The 27,826-nt window shown below is 39.9% G+C and overlaps 1 protein-coding gene across 1 annotated transcript; it reads right to left on the bottom strand.

The window, feature by feature from the left end:
* Positions 1–508: 508 nt before the first annotated feature.
* On the bottom strand, positions 509–27,458 carry TSPAN3 (tetraspanin 3). Its single transcript, XM_027521079.1, has 7 exons — positions 27,192–27,458; positions 13,523–13,714; positions 13,199–13,273; positions 9,389–9,490; positions 8,282–8,434; positions 7,944–8,027; positions 509–1,417 (listed from the first exon to the last, which is right to left on the bottom strand). The coding sequence occupies exons 1-7, from the start codon at positions 27,252–27,254 to the stop codon at positions 1,325–1,327; spliced, it is 762 nt and encodes a 253-aa protein (XP_027376880.1). The 5' UTR covers positions 27,255–27,458; the 3' UTR covers positions 509–1,324.
* Between the last annotated feature and the right edge of the window lie 368 nt (positions 27,459–27,826).

Genomic DNA, 27,826 nt, shown 5'->3' on the forward strand with positions numbered 1-27,826 from the left:
ACTTCTTTTCCCAGCATTGTATTTCCAGCCCCAGGCACAAAGAGTTCCTTGTGGCTGCCTACATACCCCATCCCATTTCACACTCCTGTGTACCCTCTTCTATAAAGTCTATCTAGCCTCTGGGCTTGGGTCTCTCCTCCAGAAGTTGCCTCTGACCTCTTCAGGCATCTCCTTCCGGCTCCCATTTTTTTTATCACTACAATCACTGCACTGTATGAGAATTACCTGCTTCTGTAAATTCTGCAATACTAGCACTCCACATTCCCTGAAGAGGACAGCACCATCACTGTATCCCCAGTGCCACACATACAGTAGGTGCTCCATATCTGCAGGATGTACTGGACTGAAAAGCATCTGTAGCTTTGTGAATACCAAGGTCTTTCAAATTTTGCAACAGATATAACTGAAACACATGCAAATCATAATGAACTACAGATAGCACCAACATTTAAAACATTATACTGCTGCTCTGGAATTGAAGTGTCTCCAAATAATTAAAAACCACATGTTGAGGGGGTGATACAGAGTTTATTGAATTAGATTTTTCTATTTACAACTGAGATCACATCTACATACTATTTTGCTAGTCTACATGGGTACATTATTTCTAACAAGTTTAGACTTACGATGAATGGGCTCAATCATACAAAAGTACACACACACTCACACTAATTGTTTTAAAACAGTAGTGCATACATTATACTCCTCCTATAAAGCCAGCTTTGATTAAAAACCGCTAGTTTCAAAGATCAGTCTGATTTTGAAGATGAACCAAGATACACGAGGTATGATTCTAAAATCTATCTTAGCCATTTTGTACAGTTGCTATCTTACTGGACTATAGTATATATTTTTAAAAAGGACACTGATGAGGGGCACTATCTGGTATTAACTTTAACCAGACAGCTGACTGCCTCCTCCTCCCCCCCAAAACCTTTGGCCAAGAGTTCTCCACCGTGAAGACTGAAAGGACCTGGTGATACTACAGCAGCAGTCCCATTATGCTTGGAGGTGACAGAAGCAGGGCCACGTCAACCTTTAATTCTACCACACTACGCAACTCACAAACGGTTCTGAGATTAGAACATTTACCGCCATACTCAAAACACTTACAGACATGGAGAGTCAGCTAAAACAGAGGGAAAAAAAAAAAGTCATAGGTGGGTAGGTAAGAAGGTAGACAAATGAAGAGTCAAGCTGCTCCGTCCAACACCTGTGTATGTGTGCTTTAACTAAATGAACTCAGGAGGCCAATAGCAGTGGACCTGCTCAATTCACCTTCCAAATCAGAACAAGACTAAAAAGCTCAGGCTTGAGTTTTCTACTATGCATAGGCTCCGCCGGTGATGAGGAGCTCATAGGCAGGATCTCTACTCCTTCTGCACAACACGATGCAGGCACACAGCATGCCCAGCAGCTGTAGGAAGAAAACAATGGGGAAAAAAGGCTGAAAATCCTCTTATAGCAAGTGTGTAGTTCTTTGTTGGCAATGGAACTGTTTCACAGTTCAAAGATCTCAAATCATCAAAAAAATCACAAACAGTAAGCAATTTCTAATGAACACATTATCCTTTTAGGAACTAAGAACCCAGTTTTGGCATCCCCGCTGCACATCTAAGAATAATCCGTGAAGCGAGCAGAATATCCAGGCTCTCCTAGTGCCATCCCCATCCTGACCAGACTAGGGCTGTACAGAAGTGTACTTTCTGCAGTGATGCAAACAGTCCGTAACTGAGCTGTCACATATGGTACCACTAGCCACATGAGGTTCCTGATCACCTGAAATGGAGCTAGTGCAACTAAGGAGCTGCATTTTTTATGTTATTAATTTATATTCAGATGTATGTGGCTAGTGGTTACCATACTAGACAGCAAAGGTCTAGAGTGGAATGATCAAGACTACATATGAGGAAATCTAATGTTGGTCTTTCACACATCTGGATTTTGGGGAGATAGGCTTTATGACAATCCACAGAATAAAAAGCCCAATATATGAGTAGCCCAAAATCCCTATGCAGGGGGAACCAATCCTGATGCCAAAAAGTGTGGTTTGAAGGTTTCTGCTTCGCAATTATTATCTTTGAAATCCAGGACAGCTCTGTGATATTATGTACATATTACTTTTTAAAGGTCACTTTCTTCATCATTTTAATAGGCCTAATCCTTCTGTGGTAGCAAACTGGAATAGTAATAAAGTCATGCCATGTTATTTTGGATAAGTGAGAGGATTAAGCTGGATTAAAGAGAAACGAGTCTAGAATTTCTGACCTGCCTTCTTATAAAATATAAACAGTTATTAAAGAGCTAAATAAATTAATGTGCTGTTCTAACTTTTCACTGAAAGTGAAAGGTCTCAGTTATTTGATTTTAAAAGGCAGGGCCCTTTGTACATACAGGGGTCAATCTAATTTCAACAGAATGTACCCGATCTATAACTAGACGCTCAAAGTCTGAAGTGGAAGATTACTAATGAGACACAGGTACAGAGACAAAGGAAGTCCTCAGTCTGAATTCTCCATGATGAAGTTACACACTCCAACTTCTTCCCTTACTTAGCCTCTATTCTACCCATTTGGGATATATATTTTCTGCTTGAATTCATCAGTTTCATTATAACAGCATTTGCTGAGTGTTTACTAGTGCAAAGTACCTTTAAGACATTTTAAAAGTAGATATTGTTGAAGTTCACTATATATCTTAAGCCAATTCTAGACATGTTTAGTATCTAATTCCTAAAAAAACACATTTCCATTTACTGTACATCAAAACATTTTTAGAATAGCTATAAGATCAAACACAATTATGTTCCCAGGCAATGTTAAATTGAGCAATAAAAATGCTAAGCTCTGAAATTATTGATTTGGTTGGGAAAAAGATCTCTTCCCATTCTCACCTCCTCACATTCCTTTCAGCTGGTTAACTTCTACTGGAGTCAGCACTCTCAAAATGGGGTCTGAAATAAGTATCCTTTTTTTCTTGACTTTAATTTAAATTAAATCAACTTATACTGATTTAAAAACAATTCAATAAGTTTGATAAAATCCTACTCATGCCTGGAAACGAATCTGTTTAATAACATTAAATTCTCCAATAAAAATTAAAAAAAAAATTAAGTGCTACACAATAACTTCTTATAGTGCAAACCTCATCACTAAGTATTACAGGTTCATTTCCAAAGCTTTGCTACATTAAAATCTCATTGATTATTGAAATTCTCCAACAACAGATTTAAAAATATCACAAATGTTTTAGCTGCAGTGTGATTTCTTAGAATGAAACTTATCCCTACAATATTCAAGTCATGAGAAGTAATCTGCACCTAGTCCAAATGTAACACACAGACAACAGCAAAAATGACTGCTAAATACATCAAGCAAATGATTAAAAAACTGACTGCCAAGGATTAAAATGCTCTATGATACACAACTATAGATGGCATTATGGGGAAGTAGGTATTTTACACCAGGTAATCAGAACTGGACATTGGAAACACTCTTTTCTGAGAAAAATTTAGAAATACCTATCAAAAAGTCATCCCTATTCTCTGACCCCTGAACTTAAAGGCTACACATTTTTTGCTATAGATTTTGCACATACATACAGAGGGTATTCACTACTTGCATTTTGGTAATAGCAACACTTCCATAAATGCCCATTAATGCAAATAAATTATGAAGTAGGTAAAAAAATAGAATACTTATAGGTAGCCATGGTAGCATATTAATTTGTCTTCAAGAAGGTACAAAAGGTTACATATATTGTTCCACTTATATAGTATTTTTAGAATGATGAAGTTTTAGGAATGGAGGACGGATTAGTGGTTGCCAGGGTATGGGGGAGGAGGCATGGGAGGGAGGTGGGTGCAATCATAAAAGACTACCAGGTGGGACTCTTACAGTGTTGCAACTGGTCAGTATTTTGACTGTGGTGGTGGTGGATACAAGAACCAAACAGGTCATAAAACTGTACAGAACTGAATACACATATAGAAATGAGAAATCTAAATAAAACCAGTGGATTGTATCAATGCCAATGTCCTGGTTGTGACATATAACAGTTTTGCAAAATGTTAACCACTGAGGGAAACTGTGCAAGGCACATAAAGATTCTGTCTGCATTATTTCTCAAAACTGGAGGCTTCATACAATTATCTTAAGGAAAAAAGTAGAAAATTGCATCCTATAAGCTTCTATTTGTATAAAAAATATTTATGTGCTTATCTAACCAAGGAGGGACTCAAGAACTGGGGTCAAGACTTGAGCAGGAGTTTCACCTATTATTAAATATTTATCATTTGCAGAAAAATTTATCAAGTGGGCTTTTCAATGAAAGAATTTTCAAAAAGTTAACAATTAAATTCCCCAAATTAAAAAAAAAAACCCACAACTTAGCTACTCAGGAATTAGCTTCCCAAGCTTTGGTTTTGAGTTTTTAAGGAATTACTTAAAATATTTTTTTCAAAAGACGGTCAGAATTAAGCCACTCAATTTTAACTATCTAAAGGGCCCAATCCAAAGTGCTATTTACATATGTATTTTAACTCATTTTAATGAATTAAAATAGAAGTTAGAAGAAGCAGGAAGGAAACAGCAGTCTCAGCCTACTTCACACTTGGCATACAGACCAGAAAAAAGCAGCATGGCCTTGGGAAGCAGTTCTCTATAGAATTTTGCTCTTGATCATTCCATCTTAAGAACGTGACAGCATTGTCCAAGGACTGACAATTTCCATTTTTTCCCATACTGCCTTTGTAGACAGCTTTATCTGCACCTGATACTTAAAAGAGCTTGCCAAATCAAAAATCTAGATTTTATTATTATGACCAGACTGTTTTATTTGTATATTTAAAAGGCTAGTTACTATCAAAGAAGTGAAATATCTTGCTGATTAACAAACTAATAGTATAAGGAGTGTGCAAAATCTTTAAAATTTCATTCTCTTATATTAAAAAATCCTGTTGTAACAATTAACTCTTTTCAGCGTTTTTTTTCTTGATCATTTTGGTCCTACCCAAACCTAGACCACTTAACAAGACTAGAACGCCAATGTTTCATAAAGGACAATTATAGTAAATATTTTAGGCTCTGTGAACCAAGAGACAAAATCAGTCTCTGTGGCAACTACTCAACTCTGTCACCATAACACAAAAGCAGCCATGGACAACACATAAAATGAGTGGGGCTCACACCAAAAGAGGCGGTGGGCAGACTGGCCCACAATACTCAAACAACAGGCTCTTATTGGTGAATTAAGCTTATGAGAAAATTTTATCTTAAATTCACTTTTATGTCTTAAAACATTGATGAAACATAGCTTAACGGTACAACAAATCATACTCAAAATCAAAGGAGACAGCACTTGCATAGTTTTGATATTCACAACACTACCAAAAATCATCTTTCTTTACCATTAAATAAAACAATTTACCGCAATAGCTCTTAGAGCTTCCCCACTTTAGAACCTGAAGAAAAATGCTAACAATTTTTCAATGCTATTACATTTTGTATTCCATCCAGCTTAAAGTATCAATTCACTGTCAGATTTCATAACAGAATTTAGGAATTTAATCTTTTGAGAATCTTAATTCTTCAATTGGTAATCAGAGGCAGAGCACACATGGAGACAAGGTTCAAGATTTAGTGATGGTCCTAAATCATGCTATCCTTGCTCTTCCTCAATTTCAAGGTCTTCAAAACTAAGGGAACAGGGACTGGAGAATCTCCAAGCATCCTTCTAGCTCTTTCTCTATCACAGTAAGTATAAAAGCTCATTGCTCTTTGAACTGTTTCTGCCTTCACCTAGGTTTTCCATATCCTGGGCACCAATCCACATCAGATTCTGAATACCGAAAGTTTAAACATTTATAGGCACTCACACATATTAGAAAATCCTTTACTGCAAATGGATGTTTCTTTTCTTAAAACTAAAATTTTAAAAATTTTCAAAACCACTATGTTTCAAGTCTGCAAAAGTTCTCAATCTCTGACTTAGTTTTGCTAAACTTGAAACATCAAAGCTTTATCAGATATTATTTAAGCCACGGTGATTTACCTATAACATGGTATAAGAAGGCATATTTAAGAGACTGGTTAGAATGTTTATTAGTCCCCACTGAAAAATATTTAATGAAGAAATATTAATAAGCTAGTTAATAAGCTCAAGTAGATGAGGGACATATCTGAGTGTTGATTTTCATTAGCCTTCTATATACATGTTGCATACTTCATGATCATAAGCATCATATACTTAAGCTTTTCTGCTGCATGCTAATATATGCAGCTTTATTGCCACACATAAAGTCATTAAAAATGCACAGATCAGGATTTCACTTGGGTAAAGACACCACCTTCATGTTTCATTATTTTTAGCTAAATGACAGTGTTTACACAGAGAAAATATGAAATACATCCCTGCTGATCTATAGATTACTGCTACGCTGAGCCACAGAGTAAATGCTTAGAAGGACAAAGACCATAGCAAATAGAGCTAGGCTTTTTAATCAATCATTTCAGAGGTGTGTGAATACCAGCAAAGTAAACAATCACCTTTTTGCCATTTTAAAAGGCACTTCCTACTAAACACACTAGTTTCTGTTCAAATATACAAATAGCAGACAAGCCAAGCAACTTACATATAAATTAGCAATTACACTGGTTTATCTAGCAATTAAATGATATAAAAACTTTAACACATTATTGCCTGGGGGATTTTTGCAGAAATTAATTAATGCCTGTGGTGTTGATATGTCTTGGTCAATAATGTGCTAGAATAGATTCTCTGGACCTGAAGCACGTTTCAAGAATATACTAAAAGAACACTAAAGAATACTCTGAGAACCAGATCTGATGCAAAGGATTTTCAATCATTTTCAAACAGCTGTAACATTCCTTTAACAGAATCCCTAAGATAAAATATATATACCTGAGAAACTAGGAATGTAGGTAGTTTAACTGGGCAGAAAAATTGTCATCGTCATTTTTTTTTTAGGTGGGTATGAGATTGAAGATATAAGGCAGGAGGAGAAGGGGATGACAGAGAATGAGATGGTTGGATGGCATCACTGACTCGATGGACATGAGTTTGAGCAAGCTCCAAGAGTTGGTGATAAGAGGGAAGCCTGGTGTGCTGTAGTCCATGGGGTCACAAAGAGTCAGACATAACTGAGCGACTGAACTGAACTGATGAGGTATAAAGGGTACGTGTGGGTTTGTTTGTTTGTTTTTGATAAAGTGAGAGGTAATTAAAACAATTACCAGCTACTTTGTACAAGCTATTAATAAGGGGGAAAAAAAGACTGTTTTCACTGGTAGGAGCTGGGACATGGGACATTTCCAGATATGCCAAGTAGTATGACAGACTTCTTGATGCCAATCTGTCTAAAAAAACTAAATCCACAAATACTAGGGCAGTTAAACCTCAGTTTTTACTTAACAGTCTTTTCTGTAAACTGATAAAGTTGCTCCTATTACTGTAAGAGACCAGTGTAGTGCCAGTTCTTGATGTATGTATATTAACATATAAATCCCTTGGAGACAGGAAAGCAAGAAATGGAAAGAGAAACAAAAAAAAAATTAAAATAAAGCTTTCCATCTCCAAGCTAAAATAAAGCAGTTTGATTTTTTTAACAATTGTGTGAAGTTCTACTAAAGCACCTCCCAAGAATACATTATGACAACAGTCTATATTTTGAACAAGTCACTCACTAATCAAGTCAAGAAAATAAAATAAGACGTCCCCCGTCCAGATCTCTGGTTTCTGGGACCATTCTGGGTCTATGTCTGGAGACAGGAAATAGAAGATGTTGGACACTGGTGTCTATACCTCAATCACTTCCAAGTTATCCATATACACAAAGCTTAACTGCACTTGGCGGTTAAAAACCATTCGGTGTTGACACTGGAGAATCAGTACACTCTGATAACTCCTTGGCTAGCTGTGCTTACCTGAATAGCTGCAAATGCCAATGCTGCCCAGATAACATGCATCATGATTTCTTGTAGCTTCTTCACAACCAGAGCCTCACACCCCTGAAACACCCAAAGTCATCTTCATTAGTCTTTTTAAAAGGGAAAAGCTGCAAGGTCACACATTACTACTCACTGGCAGAAATAGAAATGACAAACTATAAGAGGGAAAAAGATAATGCATTTGAAAATAACATATTAAAATTAAATGACATTAAAGGCAAGTAAAAGAAGGTAGAGAAGTTCTAGGTAGAGATAAGTCACCAAGAAAACAGGTTACCAGGCTGGACAAGTGCTAGTCAAGAAACTGAACTTACCTCAGCATAAAGATCAGAGGGGTTGGCCAGACTGCCGTTACAGCTGCTGGCTGTCTCTCTGCAACAACTAAGAGGGACGCTCTGGTTTTTTGTTTCTTTAAACCAGTCTGTATTTTCCCAGTCTGAATAGTTGTGAATTCCACAACAGTGCAGCTAACAGAGAAGAGAACAGAGACATCAGTCCTCCTAGAATACATGGCCCTGTGTTGAACTTCAGAGTTCTGTGCACTGCAGAGCTTTAAGCTACTTTAGACCAATAGATGTCCAACAGAACTTCCTGCAATGACAGAAATGCTGTAGGTCTGTAAGCTCAGTATGGTAACAACTAGCCACACGGAACTACTGAGCATTCACAATGTGCTAGTGTTGACTGAGGAAGTGAATTTTTAACTTTAATTTAAATCGCTACACATAATTAGTGGTTCTAGACCCTCTGTTTGAAAAATCATATTGCCAACAAGGGGTAGTTTATAGCTAAGAAAAAAATCTTTAATTTTGCCTGTTAAACATCTGATTCTGAATTAAATATTATATCCAAAGAGAAAGTATTTAAAATTTTTTGTCTGAAATGTCTGGGATTTACTCTAAGTTATAACTAGCAAAAGACATGCAGGAGTAAGAAATAAGATGAAATAGATGAAATAAGATTGGCAGAAAGTAGATAAATTTTGAGGTGAGTTCATGGATACAAAGATCTACTAGATGATTCTACCTTTAGGTATGTTTCAAATTGTTTACAATAATTTTCTTTTTTTACAGTTTTGTCTGTTATCTTTGGTGGTCTTATCTTCCAAAGGTATGTGAAAGACTTCTTACCGCCTCTAAAGTTCATTTGGGCTCTCAACTTTCCTGTGACATAAATCTCTCGCTCGTTATCACCCCTTTAGCTAATTATTTTTTTGGGGGGAAGGGCAGATGCTTCTTATGGCTATGCTAGGTACTGGTGGAAAAAACTTTTCAAGGGTGAAGGTAAAAATATTGGACTCATTATGCCGCTAACCATGGCTATAAAGGTACACTGCTAATTTACACAGTAACAGAGCTAAGTTCAATGTTGACTCAATAGCAATTGGTTCTCAAAAACAAATCAGCTTCAAGAGAACTCACCTGTCTCTGAACATAGTCAATGGCCCGGCTAGCAGCATCAGGGTTGGTTCCATTGTAGGTCTTATATACCTTCTGAATGCTGCGATCAACTTCATTTTCCACCTGAATCAAAACAAAGAATCTAGTCCCTCAAAAATATTGGTGAAAGTAACATTAGTCAAGGCTCCAGCTAAATGCCTAAATGGCATGTATGTAAAGTTTCGAGATAGCACTATGAATTTCTTGTAAGAAAAAAATTCTCTCCCTTCCTGCCTTCAGGTAGACTCAGGTAAAATGTCAGACATATTACATTAGATTAAAAGCAATCAAAGAGATGATTGTGTGCAAGATGGCAGGCTACCTATGTATGAAAGAGGGAGAAAGCAGTTGAGCCTTGAGATAGGTGTCTAAATTATAAATATATCCCCTCCTTTTTCAAATGGGGTTCTTAGAAGACCTACTCATTTACCTTTCCTAAAGGAGGTAAAAATTAAACAACTTAAAAAGCACCCACAGGATACTTTGGGGACAAATACCAATATTACATTTTACTTATTTAATGTTTATTTAGACTTGGACAAATATGCAAAAGTAATCAACAGATTAAAAAAAAAAACAAAAACCATCAGGAAATCAACTCTTCAAAATACCTCACTGCCAACAGAGTGGCAACTAAAGTGTCATTTAATAAAGTTTGCTTGTACCAGATTCTCCTTACCCTTCTAAGATGATGAGACCTATTTGGTAATTTTATCAGTCATGTGGTTAAGATCATAAAATTGATAACCAGACTGTAGGCAGGGGTATGATCCACTGCATTCTTTTTTTTAGCATACCTGTCTGGTACCTTACACAGCAATGGTTAAATAGTAAATCAGCCTATCATGTCTTTGACTCCAAATCATAAGTTACAATGAAAATAATCCCAGGTGTGCTCAGAGAATAACTTAGGATGCCTTTGTATCGGTTCTATGTTGTTGTTGTTTAGTCGATAAACTGTGTCCAACTCTTGCTAATGCATGGACTTCAGCTCCCCAGGCTCCTCTGTCCATGGGATTTTCCAAGCAAGAATACTAGAGGGGGTTGCCATTTCCTTCCCCAGGGGATCTTCCCCGTGCAGAGATCGAACCTATGCCTCCTGTACTAGCAGGCAGGTTCTTTACCCCTGAGTCACCAGGGAAGCCCATAACAGCTCTGTGTGTGTGAGTGTGTGATGTCGCTCAGTCGTGTCCGACTCTTTGCAACCCTGTGGACTGTAGCCCGCAAGGCTCCTGTGTCCATGGAATTCTCCAGGCAAGAATACTGGAGTGGGTTGCCATTTCCTTCTCCAGGGGATCTTCCCAACCCAGGGATCAAAACCAGGTCTCCTGCATTGCAGGCAGACGCTTTATCCTCTGAGCCACCAGGGAAGCCATAACAGCTCTATGCTGCTGCTGCTGCTGCTAAGTCACTTCAGTCGTGTCCGACTCTGTGTGACCCCATAGACGGCAGCCCACCAGGCTCCCCCATCCCTGGGATTCTCCAGGCAAGAATACTGGAGTGGGTTGCCTCGATCCCATGGACTACAGCCTACCAGGCTCTTCCGTCCATGGGATTTTCCAGGCAAGAGTACTGGAGTGGGGTGCCATTGCCTTCTCCGTAACAGCTCTATGCTGCTGCTAAGTCGCTTCAATCGTGTCCGACTCTGTGCTACTCCATAGATGGCAGCCCACCAGGCTCCCCCATCCCTGGGATTCTCCAGGCAAGAACACTGGAGTGGGTTGCCATTTTCTTCTCCAATGCATGAGAGTGAAAAGTGAAAGTGAAGTTGCTCAGTCCTGTCCGACTCCTAGCGACCCCATGGACTGCAGCCCACCGGGCTCCTCCGTCCGTGGGATTTTCAGTTATACCCAAATTAATTAATTTAAAGCAGCCTATTTAGCCTTAAATGCTGCTGTAGGTGGAAGGCAAAAGTGGGTAAAATAGAAAGGAAGGGGCAAGAAAAGAAGAAATGACCAGAAAAGTGGAAAGAAGGGAGTGGCTATAGTTGTCTTGGCATTTGGTAGAGCCCCTGTTCCTCAGGAACAAGTTGTAGGATTGCAAACCCCAGTATGATGCATTTGAACTGTGGTGTTGGGAGAAGACTCTTGAGAGTCCCTTGGACAGCAAGGAGATCAAACCAGTCAATCATAAAGGCAATCAACCTTGAATATTCATTGGAAGGACTGATGCTGAAGCTGAAGCTCCAATACATTGGCCACCCGATGCGAAGAGCTGACTCATCGGAAAAGACCCTGATGCTGGGAAACACTGAAGGCAAGAGGAGAAGGGGACGACAGAGGATGAGACGGTTAGATGGCATCACCAATTCAATGGACATGAGTTTGAGCAAGCTGGGAGATAATGAAGGACAGGAACCCGGCATGCTGCAGTCCACGGGCTCCAAAAGAGTTGAATACAACTGAGCAACTGAAAACCAACTCCCTTTTTCTATGTCTAGGACCAAGGCATTTTTTCCTGAAGAGGCAATGGAAAATGAAATCCTTAATTTAATTCTTCTAAAATAGAAATCTGGGAATCTATGGACTAAGGAAATTTGAACAAATTTCTCAGCTGACCTATTATTCATTTGTAGATCATTCTACAGTCAAGGAGATGCTCGTTCCTTGGAAGGAAAGCTATGACAAACCTATGACAAAGACTGAGAAGCCACTAGTGATAAAGAACCCACCTGCCAATGCAGGAGACATAAGAGATGTAGGCTTGATCCCTAGGTCGGGAAGATCCCTTGGAGGAGGGCACACTCTTGCCTGGAGAATCCCATGGATAGAGGAGCCTGGTGGGCTACAGTCCATGGGGTCACAAAGAGACAGACATGACGGAGTGACTACCACTTTCACTTTCACATGACAAACCTAGACAGTATACTAAAAAGCATCACTCTGCTAACAAAGGTCTGTATAGTCAAAAGCTATGGTTTTTTCAGTAGTCATGTATGGATGTGAAAGTTGGACCATAAGGAAGGTTGAGTGCCAAAGAATTGATGCTTTCGACCTGTGGTGCTGGAGAAGACTCTTGAAAGTCCCTTGAATTCCAAGGAGATCAACCCATTCAATCTTAAAGAAAATCAACCCTGAATATTAGTTGGAAGGACTGATGCTGAAGCTCTAATACTTTGGCCACCTGATATGAAGAGTCAACTCAATGGAAAAGAGCCTGATACTGGCAAAGACTGAAGTTAAAAGGAGAAGGGGGCATCAGAGGAGGAGATGGTTAGATAGCACCACTGACTCAACAGACATGAATATGAGCAAACTCTGGGAGATAGTGAAGGATGGGGGAGCTGGGCATGCTGTAATCCATGGTTGCAAAGAGCTGGAATGACTAGCAACTGAACAACAACTAGAGTCATTTAAAGAAAACTGTCTACAAACTAGGGGTTTCCCTCGTAGCTCAGTCGGAAAGAATCTGCCTGCAATGCAGGAGACCGGGGTTCAATTCCTGGGTCGGGAAGATCCCTTGGAGAAGGAAATGGGAACCCACTCCAGTATTCTTGCCTGGAGAATACCATGGGCAGAGGAGCCTGGCGGGCTACAGTCCATGGGGTCGCAAGCTGGACACAACTTAGCAACTAAACCAGCACCACCTAAAACTAGGCCAGCAGCAGAGTAAAACTTTGTTATATTAAATGAGACAAGAAATCCTGACACATAATTTCTAATTACCTTTATATTTTTCAAGTGGTGGCTAAACTGAAGGCAAAAGAAAATGTTTACTCTGAAAATGAGTTCTATTTCACTCAAAACACTTCAACCACCTTTTAAAACATATAAATTACAGTAGACAACATACCTTTGCTCTGTAAACATATCCCAAAACCACAACAACAACTTCTGTGACAAAAACCAAGAGTAGGATGATGACAAACTGTAAGGAAAATGTAAGGAAACATTGTCAAAAGTTAAATACAAATGAAAAAATAGCTCTAAATACTCTCTTGATAAAAAGCAATTATCTGAGATAACTGCTACAAGTTTAAGACAAGTGCTAATTCTATTCCAATTATAAAGAGAGCCAAAGAGAATACGGAGTTTCATGCTCAAGTCAAGCAAGTAACACAAATTAATATTCCCACATATTATGACAACACATATGGTCAGGGAAGAACTAACTTACCGTGGCAAGTCCACAGCGGCTTTCCCGGATTGTGGCACAGCAACCAATTAGCCCAATAATGAAGAGCAGGGCCCCAACAGCTATGATCACCACAGCAGGGATGAGAGTGTACACATCTTCAAAGAAGTGGTCATAGTCGTCGTAAGTGATGAAGACATAGGCTCCAACATAGCATAAAATGCCAGCGGCTCCCTGTAGAAAACAAGGTCAGAGCACTGGTAAAATTCTCCAACCCCTGCTGCTAAACATTCCCACTATTTCTTGGCACGTTAGAACTCAATGAGATTTTCCACCACTTTTAAATCTATTTGTAGACTTTTTTCAGTGAAGCTGAAAATTATTCATTAGTAAGAACATTTCTTTACTAAAGTTGAAAAGTCTTCCAAATTCCATGCTGGCTCATCTAGGACTGAGAAACCATTAATCCCACACATAATATCGATGACAAGAATGAAAACACACACACCCCAAAGGCCTTCTGTAGTCAATTACAGATCAGCGCAGAGGGGAGGGCTGCCCCCCTCAAATGGGGAAATCAGGACAAGTGGCAGAGTCAGGACCTGAACCCAGGTAATCTGACTCCAGAATCTGCATTTATACTCTCATCTCTTGCCTTGGGGAAAGAAAATACAATAGTAACTAATAACCATGATACATGATACCCACTTCTAAAAAATTTGCTGTCCTGGTTGAGACTGTGAAATGGTAAAGCTAGAGGGCTGAATGACTAAAGAACTTCGCAAATCCTTTGTGTGTGTGTTAGTCACTCAGTGATCCCTGACTCTGCAGCCCCGTGGACTGTAGCCCACCAGGCTCCTCTGTCCCTGGGATTCTCCAGGCAAGAATATTAGAGGGGGTTGCCATTCCCTTCTCCAGGGGATCTTCCTGACCCAGCGACTGAACCCGGGGTCTCCCGCATTGCAGGCAGATTCTTCACTATCTGAGCCACCAGGGAAGCCCCTTGCAAGCCCTTTAAGTCTATTTATGCTTTAGAATTGTGTTTCTCGAACTACGTGAATAGGAATCACCTGAAGATCTTATTAAACTGCAGATTGATCAGTAGGTCTGGGGGTGGAACCTGAGATTCTGCATTTCCAACAAGCTCCCAGCTAACGCTGCTGATTTTTGAGCTACACTCTGAGGTACAAAGTTTTAGAGCACCTACAGGGAAAGTGAATGCAGAAAGTCATAAAACAGCTGCCGCTGCAGACACTGTGCTCCACCTACAGAGTTTTATTAATACATACGTTCTCCTCTCATCATTGTCAATTTTGCTATTGTGTCAATTTTGCCATCACAATGCTGACAGCCCAGTGTTGCCTGCTTTTATGTGAATGAGCAAATACAGTGTGAGGCTAAGTGTTAAAACATCGGTTTAATGAATTATCATTTAGAGAGCATTTTGAGGCTTTCATATAAAAAGAGTTATTTCACCATTCTTTAAAATTTAACACATACAGCATTAATTTTCAAACTACAAAAGAGCCTCCACAATGATATCATTAATTCTTCTCAACCTGAAAGCAGTTTAAGTCTGTGGGACTCTAAGCTTGGGCATCATTAGTATATTTTCATACACTAGGCCTGAAGAATCACCCAGATCTGGATGGAAAAGACTCACTCCATTTATAGAAAGTTGAGAAAGTAACTTGACTTCAGAAATAAATAAATAACATGGACTTTTTAATAGACGTCAACTAGAATAATGGAGCCAATTTAAAAAACCATATTCTTTTCAAACTCTCCTGTGGCTTTCAGGAGGCCCCACTGCTGGCTTTCTTCCTATTTCTTGCACTGCTTGCTCTCTCATTCTCTTTAGGGACTCTCCTTTACCACACAAATGTCAGTGATCTCCAGGGTTCTACCTTCAGCCCTATTTAGTTCTCATTTTGTAGGCTCTTCTTGGGTTAGCCTAGTTACGGCTTCACCAGTCACTGTAGCTCTCCACCTAAGCCATCAACTCAGAACTACACATCACCATCTGGAAGTCCCACAGTCAGCCTGACCTCAACCTACCTCAAACCCTCGCTGCCTTCCTGCTCACTCCATTAAATCTGCCCTCATATTTCATATTTCAGAGCAAACGGCACCAGTTACTTTTCCTAGTCAAATGCCTGAGAGTTACTCTATACTCTTTCTGTGACCTACCTCTATATCCCATCAATCTCCAAACTCCTTCAGGTTTCTTTATTTTTTAAAAATTTTATTTATGGCTGTGCTGGGTCTTCATTGCTGTACAGGTTTTCCTCTAGCTGTCGCGAGTGGAGGCTACTCTGTTGTGGAGCACGGGCTCCCAGGCTCAGCAGTCGTGGTACATGGGGTAAGTTACTCTGCAGCATGTGGGATCGTCCCGTGTCAGGGACTGAATGTGTATCTCCCACGTTGGCAGGCTGACTCTACCACTGAGCCACCCGGTAAGCCCCAGATTTACTTTCAAAACATCACCTGAATACTGTTAACTTCTCTTCAACCCTCTGCAGTGCTTGTCTTAATTCAGGCCTTACCACTGGTCACCCTAAACCTTACTTGCTGACCCTCCCTCTGTCCCTTAATAATATGTTCTTTATATGATCAGTTATTTCTGTTAAAAATATAAACCAGAACAAGGCATTAGCATGTTTAAAATCAGGATGAAGCAAGTAACGCCTCTGATAAACTAAGCTGTCCTTCCCGCTTTTCAGGCTCGAACTCCACGACCTCTCACGCACCCTGAGCAACTGAAAGCCGTTATTCCAAATGTACTACACATTCTCACTTCTTTACCTCTGCTGCTCTCTTTGGAATGCTCTCTTCATCTGCTCAGGAACTCCTTGTCACCCATTAAGATGCAGTTTAAATATCACCTCTGCTTTAGGAAGCCATTCTTGACCATTCAGACCAGATTAGGTGCCCTTGGTCATAGAGCATCCCCTACATAGCTCTAACAGCATTTATCCCAAGGGTTGAAATTATAACTATATAAATCTCTGCATGCCTTTAGGGCACAAACTTTTCCCGTCAGTCTTTCAGCCCTGAACCACCATCCAGCACCCAGAACAGCTCTTGGCACATGGTAGATATTTGTCAAAATTCATTGAGAACACCTCATCTCATCCCTTCCCTTGAAACTGCCCTTCAAGCTCAATCATAAATCTTTGGTTTGAATTTGCTTTGTTTCCTCTTCAGTTCAATCTTACAGATTTTAGTTCCCTATTCGAACAAGATTAGCAACTTAATCCAGCTTACCTAATTATTAATGGCCATCACATCTGGAATACATTAGTTTATAAATGCTTTACTTACAGCAACTGAACCTGTTCAAAGACCCTCAGTTCACTGACATACTTACTTTGGGGTCATATTATTATGGGATGATAGAAGACAAAAGAGAGAGAAAAGAGGAGACACAGTTTAATAATTTGGGTGCATTAACCACAGAAGTATATGGAATACTTAGCACTCATACCAAAAACTAGTTTTTCTTGACTACATATGTGTGGTATGCAAACATACACATATGTACACACATTTTGTTACAGTAAATACTTTTAGTCCCCAAACTGAATTAGAAGAAATCCTATATATGAAGTAATCAAATTTTATCCAGTTTGTCTTTACCAGTCATCTCTCTATTCTTTGGATTCTTGGCTTTTCTTACTCTAATAGGCAACCTTCATTTCTTACAAGGCTTGAATTAAAATAAATTCCTTCTTTTAGGTGCTAGTACACGTAATTAAAGGCTACATAAATTTGATTGAAAATAAAACTGGAAGATATAGGTACGCAACAATTTGAAATACAGGACATTGAAGAACTATTTCCATTTTAGATACGAAATGAGTTTGAGATCCCTACAAGGCTCACCCTTGGTGCTGCCTGGGCGTGGGCCAAGCGAAACACTTTCAGTGCGGCCAGCCTCCACCTAGTCCACCCAGACAGATAATGAATGCAATGCAAGGAGGAGATGCCATTTGTAAAGCTGCCTGTTTCTTTTCTAATAGATCTGAGAGAAGTCTAGGCTGCAAACTAGTCAACATCTAAATCACACAGTGCAGTTGAGAACATAATGCTTCTATTTTGACAACATACAGGGGGAAGCAGCATAGTCGCTGCACATACTAAGAAAAACTGCAGTGACTGCTGATATGAAACTATATAAATCAAATAACTCATAGAGGGTGTCCTCTAAATTTTCTTCTCTTAATGACATGTATGTGTGTATGTGTATGTAGTTGCTTCAGTCATGTCTGACTCTTTGCAAACCTGTGGACCGTAGCCCGCCAGGCTCCTCTGTCCATGGGATTCTCCAGGCAAGAATACTGGAGTGGGTTGCCATGCCCTCCTCTAGGGGATCTTCCCAACCCAGGGATCGAACCTGTATCTCTTATGTCTCCTGCATTGGTAGGCAGGTTTGAAGCCCAATGACATGTATAGAAGTTGTATAATAAACAACTTATGAAGTGACATCAGTTACTCTGAAAATACAGAGAAGGTGTCCTAACAAGAGCTGAAGACCTAAAAACAGCAATAAACAACTGCTTTAATGACATCCAACCATCCAAATGACAAACACAGGTGGGACATATATGGTAAATGTAAGGAAAGTTGTAATTCATTCCTAACTAGGGACTTGCAGTCATGAAGATTTTTAACATAGGAGCTGCAGCTATTAGAAAGGCTAAAAGGTGAACAGGGTTAAATCCTTCTTCTGAAGGGTCATGCTGGGATTGATATCTATCAAAGGCTCTGGGCTTTGCCAACAAAGCAGCTGCAGAGGGGATGAAATGTAGAACTTGGAAGCAGCTGAACTGCTTTAGTCACCACTGAGAAAATCTGAGCCTATAAGGAGGATTTGTGGAGAACAGTATACTAAAAATATTCATCTTTTTTACAAAGAAGTGAAGGGAAATTTAAGGGAAAGGCTGAAAGCTGAAACAATAGGAAAAAAAATAATTTTCTGAAAACTGTTCTTCCTTACCCTTTTTAAAATTGGCACCAGGTCTTTAGCTGTGGCATGCAAACTCTTTAGTTGTGTCATGTGGGATCTAGTTCCCTGAGCAGGCTCGAACCTGGTTCCCCCGGTTGCACTGGGAGCGTGGAGTCTTAGCCACTGGACCACCAGGGAAGTCCCTCTTCTTTACCCTTTAATAAACTCATGGTTCTAAACTGTCACAAAATTTTAAAACCTTAGGAAATTCAGTGCTTTTGCACAACACCAAGCTATTCCTCCAAAAATAAAGCTACCTGTTAGAAAATTTTAGAAGTATGAGTTCCAGAGTATGACACTTCACTTTATCCTTTCACCTTTCACTCCCTACAACAAAAGTAAAGCCCTTTTAAAGTAAGAAATTTCATTGTTATGTAAGATTGATTTTTCTGTAGTTTAGAAACCAGTGTTTTGGTTTTAGAAACTAGTTGCTTTGTTTCTGTACTTTTCAAATCTTCTGAGAGAGATGATCAAATACTAAAATCCACAGAACTCCTAAATTCTTTACTTGTCTAAGAAAGAAGAAATAGGAAATGAAAGGGAGCACATCAAGCACAGTGAGCTTGCCACCAGAATGTGGCAACATTACAATTAAACAGACTATTCCACAATAGGAGATGAAACAGCTCTGCTGTGAAAGTGTATCTATATGGAAATTTAGAAATGTGAAGGTAGAAGCATCCCACGGAGCATTTGGGTGAAGATAAAGCAAAGAAGAACAGAAGTGACTTTCCTGCAGGACAGGGTAAAAATGAGGGGGCCATGTGAAGTCATTCAGCTAAAAGCAGAGTCTGACAAATTCTTCTCACCTACGAGAACTACTACTTCTGTGTGATTTTTGCCTCCAACAATCAATTGGTAAAGCAGAAGCGATTGGAATGTTGGGAGAAAAAATAGAAAGACTTGGCAAAAACCACTGTGTACTCCAGACTTTGTAAGAACGCAGATTTCAAAAATCAGAGAGGGAAAAAACAGCAGCAGAAATTCATCTTACGTATCTATTTTTAAACTTTTAACTCAGAGCTTTCTGTATGGTCACAATAGTCTCTCATGTACCTATCTTCCTTCTCTCCTATAAGGAATCCACTGGTAATTCTATACAGCGCATTTAACGCATATATATGGAATACAGAAAAAATGGTACTGATGAACCTATTTGCAGGTCAGGAATAGACACACAGACGTAGAGATCAGACTTGTGGACACATCAGGGGAAGAGGGCGGGGTGACTGAGAGGAGCACTGACATACACACTATTATGTGTAAAACAGATCACAGGTGGGAAGTTGCTGTGTAACACAGGGAGCTCAGCCCAGTGCTCCAGGACAACCTAGGGGGTGGGATCGGGGGTCGGGAGCGAGGCTTCAGAGGGAGGGGATATACCTATACTTAGAGTTGAATCACGCTGCTGTACAGCAGAAACCTACACAATATTGTAAAGCAATTATCTTCCAAGTTAAAAAAGTTATGTTTGGCTGTGCCGAGTCTTAGTTGCAGCACGTGGAATCTTTGATCTTCGTTTCAGCATGCTGGATCTTTAGTGGCGGCATAAGAAATCTTTAGCTGTGGCAATATGGCATCTAGTTCCCTGACCAGGGATTGAACAGGGCCCCCAGCATTGGGAGTGCAGAGTCTTAACCACTGGACCACCAGGTAGGTCCTATACAGTGGATTTCTGAAAGCTTCCCCAAACTTCACCCTCAAGCCATAAGTTTCTTAAAATCACTTGAAATCTTCCAGCATTCTTCTACTTATATAACATTCTCTAGTCAAACATATTTGTTTCGGTTTTGACTTACTCTGATAAAATACTTCATATCATTAAATAGAATTACTCTTCTACCAAGTCCAATGCTGCACATTTCTCTTATCACTCAAGGGGAAAAAAAAAAAAAAAAAGACTATACCAAAGATTTCAAATCCTCTTAACAGAAAGTAAAGCTATTTTAACCAAGAATTTAGGAAGCTATTAAATATATCATTTTCTCCATAACAAACTGGTCAATAATAAAGACAAGCAGTATTCAAAGATACGTAAGGATACAGACAGAAGAGCCCTCAGGAGTATAAGAAGACTCTTTCTGGAACGCAATCTGGCAACACGTCATTAGCCTCAGCATTTATGCTTTTGCACCTATTAACTGTTCTTCTAGGAGTCTATTCTTAAGAAAGGAGGTCAGATGGAAACAAAAGATCTGTACAAGGTGCATTCGTCAAAATGTTAATAACAAAATTATAATAGCAAAAACAAAAGATCATGTTGAAGTTTGACAGAAAACAGCAAAAGTCTGTAAAGCAAAATAAATAAAAATTAAAACGAATACTACACACACACACACACAAAAAGAAAAAACCCAAGCATCTAGAGATATATTTGCATTATAGCCCTTAAATTTGTTGAAGCATAATTTAGTAACACACTTGTGGTATGTTAGGGGAAAAACACACTTATGCATGGATATTTATAAACACCAAAATGTTAATACTGGTTGTCTCCTGGTGGTGAAATTATGGTAATATTAAAATATTTTTTAGTGTCTTCTTTAAAAAGGAAATATATATTTGCAGAATCATGAAAGTCAATATTTAAAATTGTATCTGAAATTGAGACTTTGTTGTTCTTTAACAAATGAATTCTTAAATCTGTCCTTAACCAAAACATAAAACAGGAATCTCTTCAATCCCAAATGTTTTAGGCACCTCTGCCAATCTTCCTTGTTTATGACTTTTTTGGGTCTGCCTGGCTTTGACTCATCTTTACATGTTTTCTGACTACTTAACACAATTCTGATCACTTCAGTACACATCTTTTTTCCCCCATAAATATCACCTATCAAGGAGACAAGCAAAACAAAACCCTACTTCGAGGTGTATAATTTTGACAATAAGCCACTTCTTCCTTCATTATCAATATCACTATCATTATTGCCATTGTTCTTAAAGAAAGAATATTTTAATCCTTTAAACCAATATTGCTCTGGAGATATATTCCAAAGGTCACGTTCCTCAATTCTGTTCTATTTAACGTTTTCTGTATTTGACTTTTTATAATCATTGTTTATCTAGCTTAACAAAATTTTTCTATTTAATCCAATTTATATCTCCCAGTTGAAAAATCCAAAAGATTCAGGCTGCAGTGAAACTGGAGATCTGCAACTGCCACAGTCAAACTATTGTAACAGCATGGAAATTAGATATTTTCAGATTGCTAGGCTCCAGGGGTCATCTGAAAGAGTATTTTCAGAGTATTTAAATACGCATTTTTCTTTGAGACTCTCTATCCCCACACCCTACTCTAACTGTAAAGAGTCAGTTATTACTACTGGAACCTGAGGTGTTTCAGCTTCATAACAGGTTTGCCTTTGCTTGGGTTATGTATTTAATCAATAGCAACAACAATGTAAAATTCAGTATGTCAGCATTTACTATAGATTTCCTTTTAGTAAGTCAAAAACAAATACATCAATGCAAATACTTTTTCTCAGCTACTGGCTCTACCAAACTATTAAAGAGGGGGAGGGAGGAAGGAGATGACATTTTTAAGGAAGACTTGAGACTGTCCATGTGGAAGGGGGAGGGAGAGGAGCAGCTAGAAATTAAATTCAATAGAACATTAAATGATTTTGCTTGTCTGTCTGACCCCTCTTCCTATAAGCTATTAGAATGCAGGAACTATACCTTTTGCATTTCTCAAACAGGTAAAGCACAGATATTCAGCAAGTATTTACTGAGTGAATGAGTCTTAGGGTATACTTGTTTGATGCAAGTATAAATTTTATGGAATAAATTTTTTGCAAAATTCCTAATGTTGGATCTTATGGAATAAAATTCATTAAAATATTTCAAAGCATGATAAATACCCTAAAAAGGTAATAAACAACCTATTTCTTAAATTGCCCATTAAAGAGAGTCCTCCTACATTCCCTTTGCTTTGAGTTCTTTCAGTTAATAACTCCCAGCCACAAGGTACTTGGTCCAGTGGACAGATGACTGTGAATGCAGTAAGACTGGAAGTAATTCATTTTCTTAACTGTCAAAGACAAGAAATAGGTCTCCTGTCATATACCATAACTTGCTTTTCTTCTAGTAAACTGAGAAACAACTACGAAAAAAGAAATCTGTTAGCTGAAGGTGTGCTCCAATGACATATTCTTTGTCGGAGCAGTCACTCATGAAGATGGGAATACAAGAGGTAGAGAAACAAATTCCACGATGTGCAAGATGTGCTAGAAAACACAAAACATGTATATGGAGATGTGTGACAAGCAGTTTTTCTTCATTTATAATGAAATATTTCATATAAATTTTTATCTTTTAAACAAAAGCATGAAGGTATAGCTAAAACCTCTTTTGGTAATTTGAACACATCAAATTTGCCTTAGGGCCTGTAGGCTGTTCCTTGTCTTAAATGTCCCCCATTTCTTCCAAATCACCCCAACATCTGTTCCTTCACATATTCCAGATTAAATTTCACCTCCTCGGAGAAGACTTCTTTGCCAACCTAAAGCAGCCACCTAATCACTCTATCACATCATTCTGTCTTAATTCTCTGCGTAACATATCACTATCTGTTATTTTTCTTGCTTATTTTTAACTGTCTGTCCTGTAAAGCTCTGTAAGAACAGAGATCTTCACTTTTCCATCACTTTACCGGTAATATAAGCAAAAAGTGGGTGCTTAAACATTTGTGTAGTATCTGCTTAACAGAGCACATTTCCTTAATTTTATGTATTCACAGAGAGAAATGAAAGTTGAAACTTTTTTAAGACAAGACAAATTTTAAAGCTTAAATAAGGCTTTTAAATAGGATTTGTATTTCATATGAATGAATGATTAGTGAAGCTGCGACATTCTAAAGTTGTTTCCAAAAGCCTTTAAAAGGTGTTTACCTTGTGGTATTTCCTACTCCACAGCCCTTGTAGCGTTACTATGGCTTTTCATACTGATGAAAAACAACACCCTAAGCAGATGTGCCAGACTAGAAATTCTGCAAGCATGGACAAAGCTTTCCCTTACAGTCTCTATAATGCCTAAGATATGTGTGAGCAAAATAAACACTAGCCAATTGGCTCTTCTTCTAGGGTAGAAAAAGTAAAGGTAATTTGTATAACACGGGACTTAATTAAGTACTCAATTAACTGAACAGAAAAAAACCTGAAATTATCAAGTACTGATTTAAACTTGTTTTAGATGAGGCCTCCCAGGTCAGATCAAATGACCCACTGAATTAAGGCTCTTGTCTGACCTTGGAGCAAAAGTGCAGTTTAGAGAAGAGGTTAATGACTGTTTATTCTAAAAGCCTTCAAAACTTAGTAACTAAACACTTTTATCTTCCAAAAATCATCATGGGTCTAGCACTAATACACTAACATTTAAAGCTATGCCATTCTGTAAAAAACAAAGAGATCCGAGTTGCACATCCCTTCACTTGTCCAAAATTAACCTTTCACACTACAAGCCCTAATATTTTGGAATTTGGTGATGAGCTCTCAATTTCCATTAAGACAAGCTTAAAGACTTTAGAAACCACTGCTTCCCCTTTGTGCCTTTCCACAGTAATTTTCTTAGACTGTACTGTCCACAATAATCTACACCAAGTCAACATTAACAACTTTGGCTGTTATATCATTTAATGCCGATTTTAAGCATTTCAAGTACATATCTATTTCCATATCACAGCTCACTGAACAAACTGCCAACTGAACCAGGATATCAAGATATTAAGAGACAGAGTTTAAATATGTTGCCAAACGAATTAAACTTCAACACTTATCAACAATCAGTTGATAGTAAAGAGCCAATGCAACAGTTAAAAAAAATCTTTGCTAACGTTGCCAGTGGTGGTGGTAGTGGTGTCGCTAAGTTGTGTCCACTCTTGCAACCCCATGGATTGTAGTCCACCAGGCTTCTCTGACCATGGGATTCTTCAGGCAAGAACACTGGAGTGGGTTGCCATTTCATTTCCTTCTCCAGGGGATCTTCCCAACCCAGGAATTGAACCTGGGTCACCTGCATTGCAGGCAGATTCTTTACCAACTGAGCTATGAGGGAAACGTTGCCGAGGGGAACCCAGATAAATGTTAGAGATGCTCTATGTAGGGAATGCTTATTCTTACACTTATACATTAAGGTATTAAAAGGTGGAACGGACCACTTATAAAAGAATACACTTATTAGAACTGAAGAATGCAATAAAAAAAACCAGGAAGAACAGATTAACATGTTTTATGTACTTCCTCATGACGACCTAATTTTTTAAACTGACAAGTTAAACAGTCTAGTTTAAATGCTGGTGGAAGTTCTAAACAAGGTTAAAATCATGTTTTGGAGCAAGTGAGTCTAACTCTGCCTAAAGAGCTCCTTCCCCTTTGCAAGTCTTTTGAAATCACACTTTGCTCTAACATCACAGGCTCTAGAGTATAGGACACCCTGGGTTTGAAGGCTGGCTCTGCCCCACCTTGGGTGTGCCACTTTAAGTTAAACTTTAATGTCCTCATCTGTAAGAGAAGCATAATATTCCCTGCCAAATGAGGCTGTTATGAGGCTTTATTCCATTAAAGTGCTTAGCAGAGTGCCTGGGTATAAAAAGCACTCAAATTTAGTTATGATTACCAACATCATCAGATTCCAACAGTTGGTCCCTAACTACTAATTCTGTGGGAGACACAGCTAACACTGCTTCCTTCTTAGTTGTGTTACATGAATCCTGCTCTGTGCCACATATTTTTCCCCTACGTGTCTGCTTAACTTCCTCATCACAGCTCACCTCACAAACATTTTACTATTCTACTAACCTAGATAAAGGGTGTTTAACCTCAGCCTTGGCAAGAACCCACCATGAAAAGCACAACCGAAGTTCAACATAACCTTCTTCACTAAGTGCCAATAATAGTACATATACTTATATAATTTCTAAAGATGAATGAATCTTTGAATAAACTGCAATTTTAAATGAAAATTTAATTATTTAAAGAAAATGGTTCCTGTATTTCCAGTATTTTGTTTAACAATTCCAGTCCCTGAGCCTGAAAGGCCTAAAAGTCACCTGATAGTACACAGATTCTTCTTCAAAATCAAACTGTACGCCCGTAAAAAAATAAGGGCCTGTAAAGGATACAAAGCTAAGTCTACACTTAAGAATCTTCTTATCCGATAGTGTTTCTCATCTGGAGATACTAGGAGATTCTTTTACCTTTTAAAAAGGCTTCGAAGTCAAACTAAAGTATAAGAAACACTGCTCTAAACGGAAAAGAAGAAATCATGGAATCCTGATGTCACGTGGGTGATCCTGAACAGTACTCTCAGTCAGGATTCTTTTCATCACACCATACCCTGAAAGACTCTCTTATGGCAAAAGATGTGTGTGGTAAGTGCCCTGTGATGTGTAGTTATTCTTTTATGCAACAGCAGTCAGGATATGAAAAGTTTCATTCTTTGCAGGGGGAGGAGGGAACCGGGTTGTAAGGAGGAAAGGATTCCTTCCAATTTAGGTATGTTTGTGGCAAAGAGGTGAATGGAGACATACAAAAGGATGGAAAGTGGAAATGTTCAAGAAGTGTCCTGAAGACTGGGGACAGAGAAGTGTGTCCAGGTGTTTAAGAACATGGTTTAAGAACATGGTCAATCGTGAGGAAGGAAAAGATGATTTGAGGATTTTGGTTGCAATACCAGGAGGGCATTGAATTTTTATTCTACTGCTGAAGCTTTGGGGGAGGGGTGTGTATTTATTTTTGAAATGAAGTAAAGTGATGTGAAGGAAGAAAAGCTTAATAAGACTTATCCGGGTGCAAGGTCCAGATGAACTAGAGGGTGGAGAGGCTGATAGGAATAACACAGGTTATTACAAAAGTCCCTGACGAGATAAGGACCTGAAGATGAAGTGCTTTATAAAGGGCCCTTCCTTTGGGGGCGTGTCCAAAAAAATTCATAAGCCACCTTTTATTGAAAGTGAACTCATCCCTTTCTAGATCTTGTGACACTCGAGTCATATTTAACCAAGGTTTATAATCTCAGGCTACCCACCCCCATGACCAAACAAATATGATTGATTTTCCTGGTCACAGGATTATTTAGCTTCTCAAGTTGAAACCTTTCCGTTTTCTGGGCTGGTAACCAGTCGACCCGTTCTCCACACACAAAGAGCTCTAAGGCAAAATTCCTCCTGCCTGAGTCGGAAGCGTCCCCGCACTTCACCGTTTGCTCGCTCGCCGGGGCTGCCAGTGGAGCCGCGGGGGCTCCGGGCCCTGACAAAGAAAGAGGAGCCCGACCCTTTGGGGAATATCCTATTTCGAGCCTGATGTCCTGAAAGAATCTGCAACGTGAGCTCTCCGTCCAGCAGGCTGCTCCGGGGGGAGGTTGGGTTGTGGGCGGGGGGGGGCCTCTCAGCGCCGGGCTCCTGGCACAGAGCCCGCCGGCCGGGGCGTTGGGCCCGAGACGGAGGCCGCCAGAAGCCCCCGAGGGTTTCTCCTCACCGCCCGCTACACCCCGAGTCTTCGTCCCGGCCGCGGAGGTACCAAGCGAAGCGGCCTCCGGGCCCAGGCCCTCCCGGGTCTCCGCCGCAGACTCCCGTCTCTCCCCCACCTCCTCAGCGCCAGCCGCGACCCAGCCTGTGTCCCCGCTGGGTCCCCACCGGCGCTTCAGCCGAGGCCTCTTCGGGCCGCACCGCCGGCCCCTCGCCCTTTCCCGCCCGCTGGCCACGCTCACCCAGAAGATGAGGTTGAGAAACACCAGCACGGTCTTGGAGGAGGTGATGCCACACTGGCCCATGGTGCCGGCGGTCGGCTGCGGCCCTGCTCGGCGAGCGGGACGCGCTCACCGAGCGAGGTGGCAATGGCGACGGCGCCTCCCCACAGGGAACTGCACGGCCTGTGAGGCGTTCACCGCAGCCCCCGGCGCCGTCGCGCACCCCAGCCCCAGCAAGCACCTCGCTCCTACGCGCAGCCGCCGCAGTCTCCTCGGGGCCCGCGCGGCTCCCTAGCAACCGAGTCCCGCCCAGGGACAGGCAGCTTCAGCCAATCACTCCTGTGGTGGCTACAGCGAGGCCACACCTCTTAAAGGAGACGCGGGCTCAGCGCCCTTGGCCTCTGGCCGCCCTTGGGATGCAGATGGTTCACTAGGGAAGTTCCAGAGGACCAAACCCAATCCCTTCCTATTGAGCTACGTTTGCCATGCCAGGCTTATAGGTTATTCAGAGCCCGAAGAAAGCCATCTTTCTACCTAGTTCGTTCTCCTAAGGAAGTCAGAGACAACTAATTATCTCCCACTCCACACTGAGATTTTCCTGACAAAGTAACACCTAAGCATTGTCTGGGAGCCGTGCAATGAACATCAACAAATAA

This window comes from Bos indicus x Bos taurus, chromosome 21 (assembly GCF_003369695.1).
Source record: "Bos indicus x Bos taurus breed Angus x Brahman F1 hybrid chromosome 21, Bos_hybrid_MaternalHap_v2.0, whole genome shotgun sequence".
NCBI classification, from domain to species: Eukaryota; Metazoa; Chordata; class Mammalia; order Artiodactyla; family Bovidae; genus Bos; species Bos indicus x Bos taurus.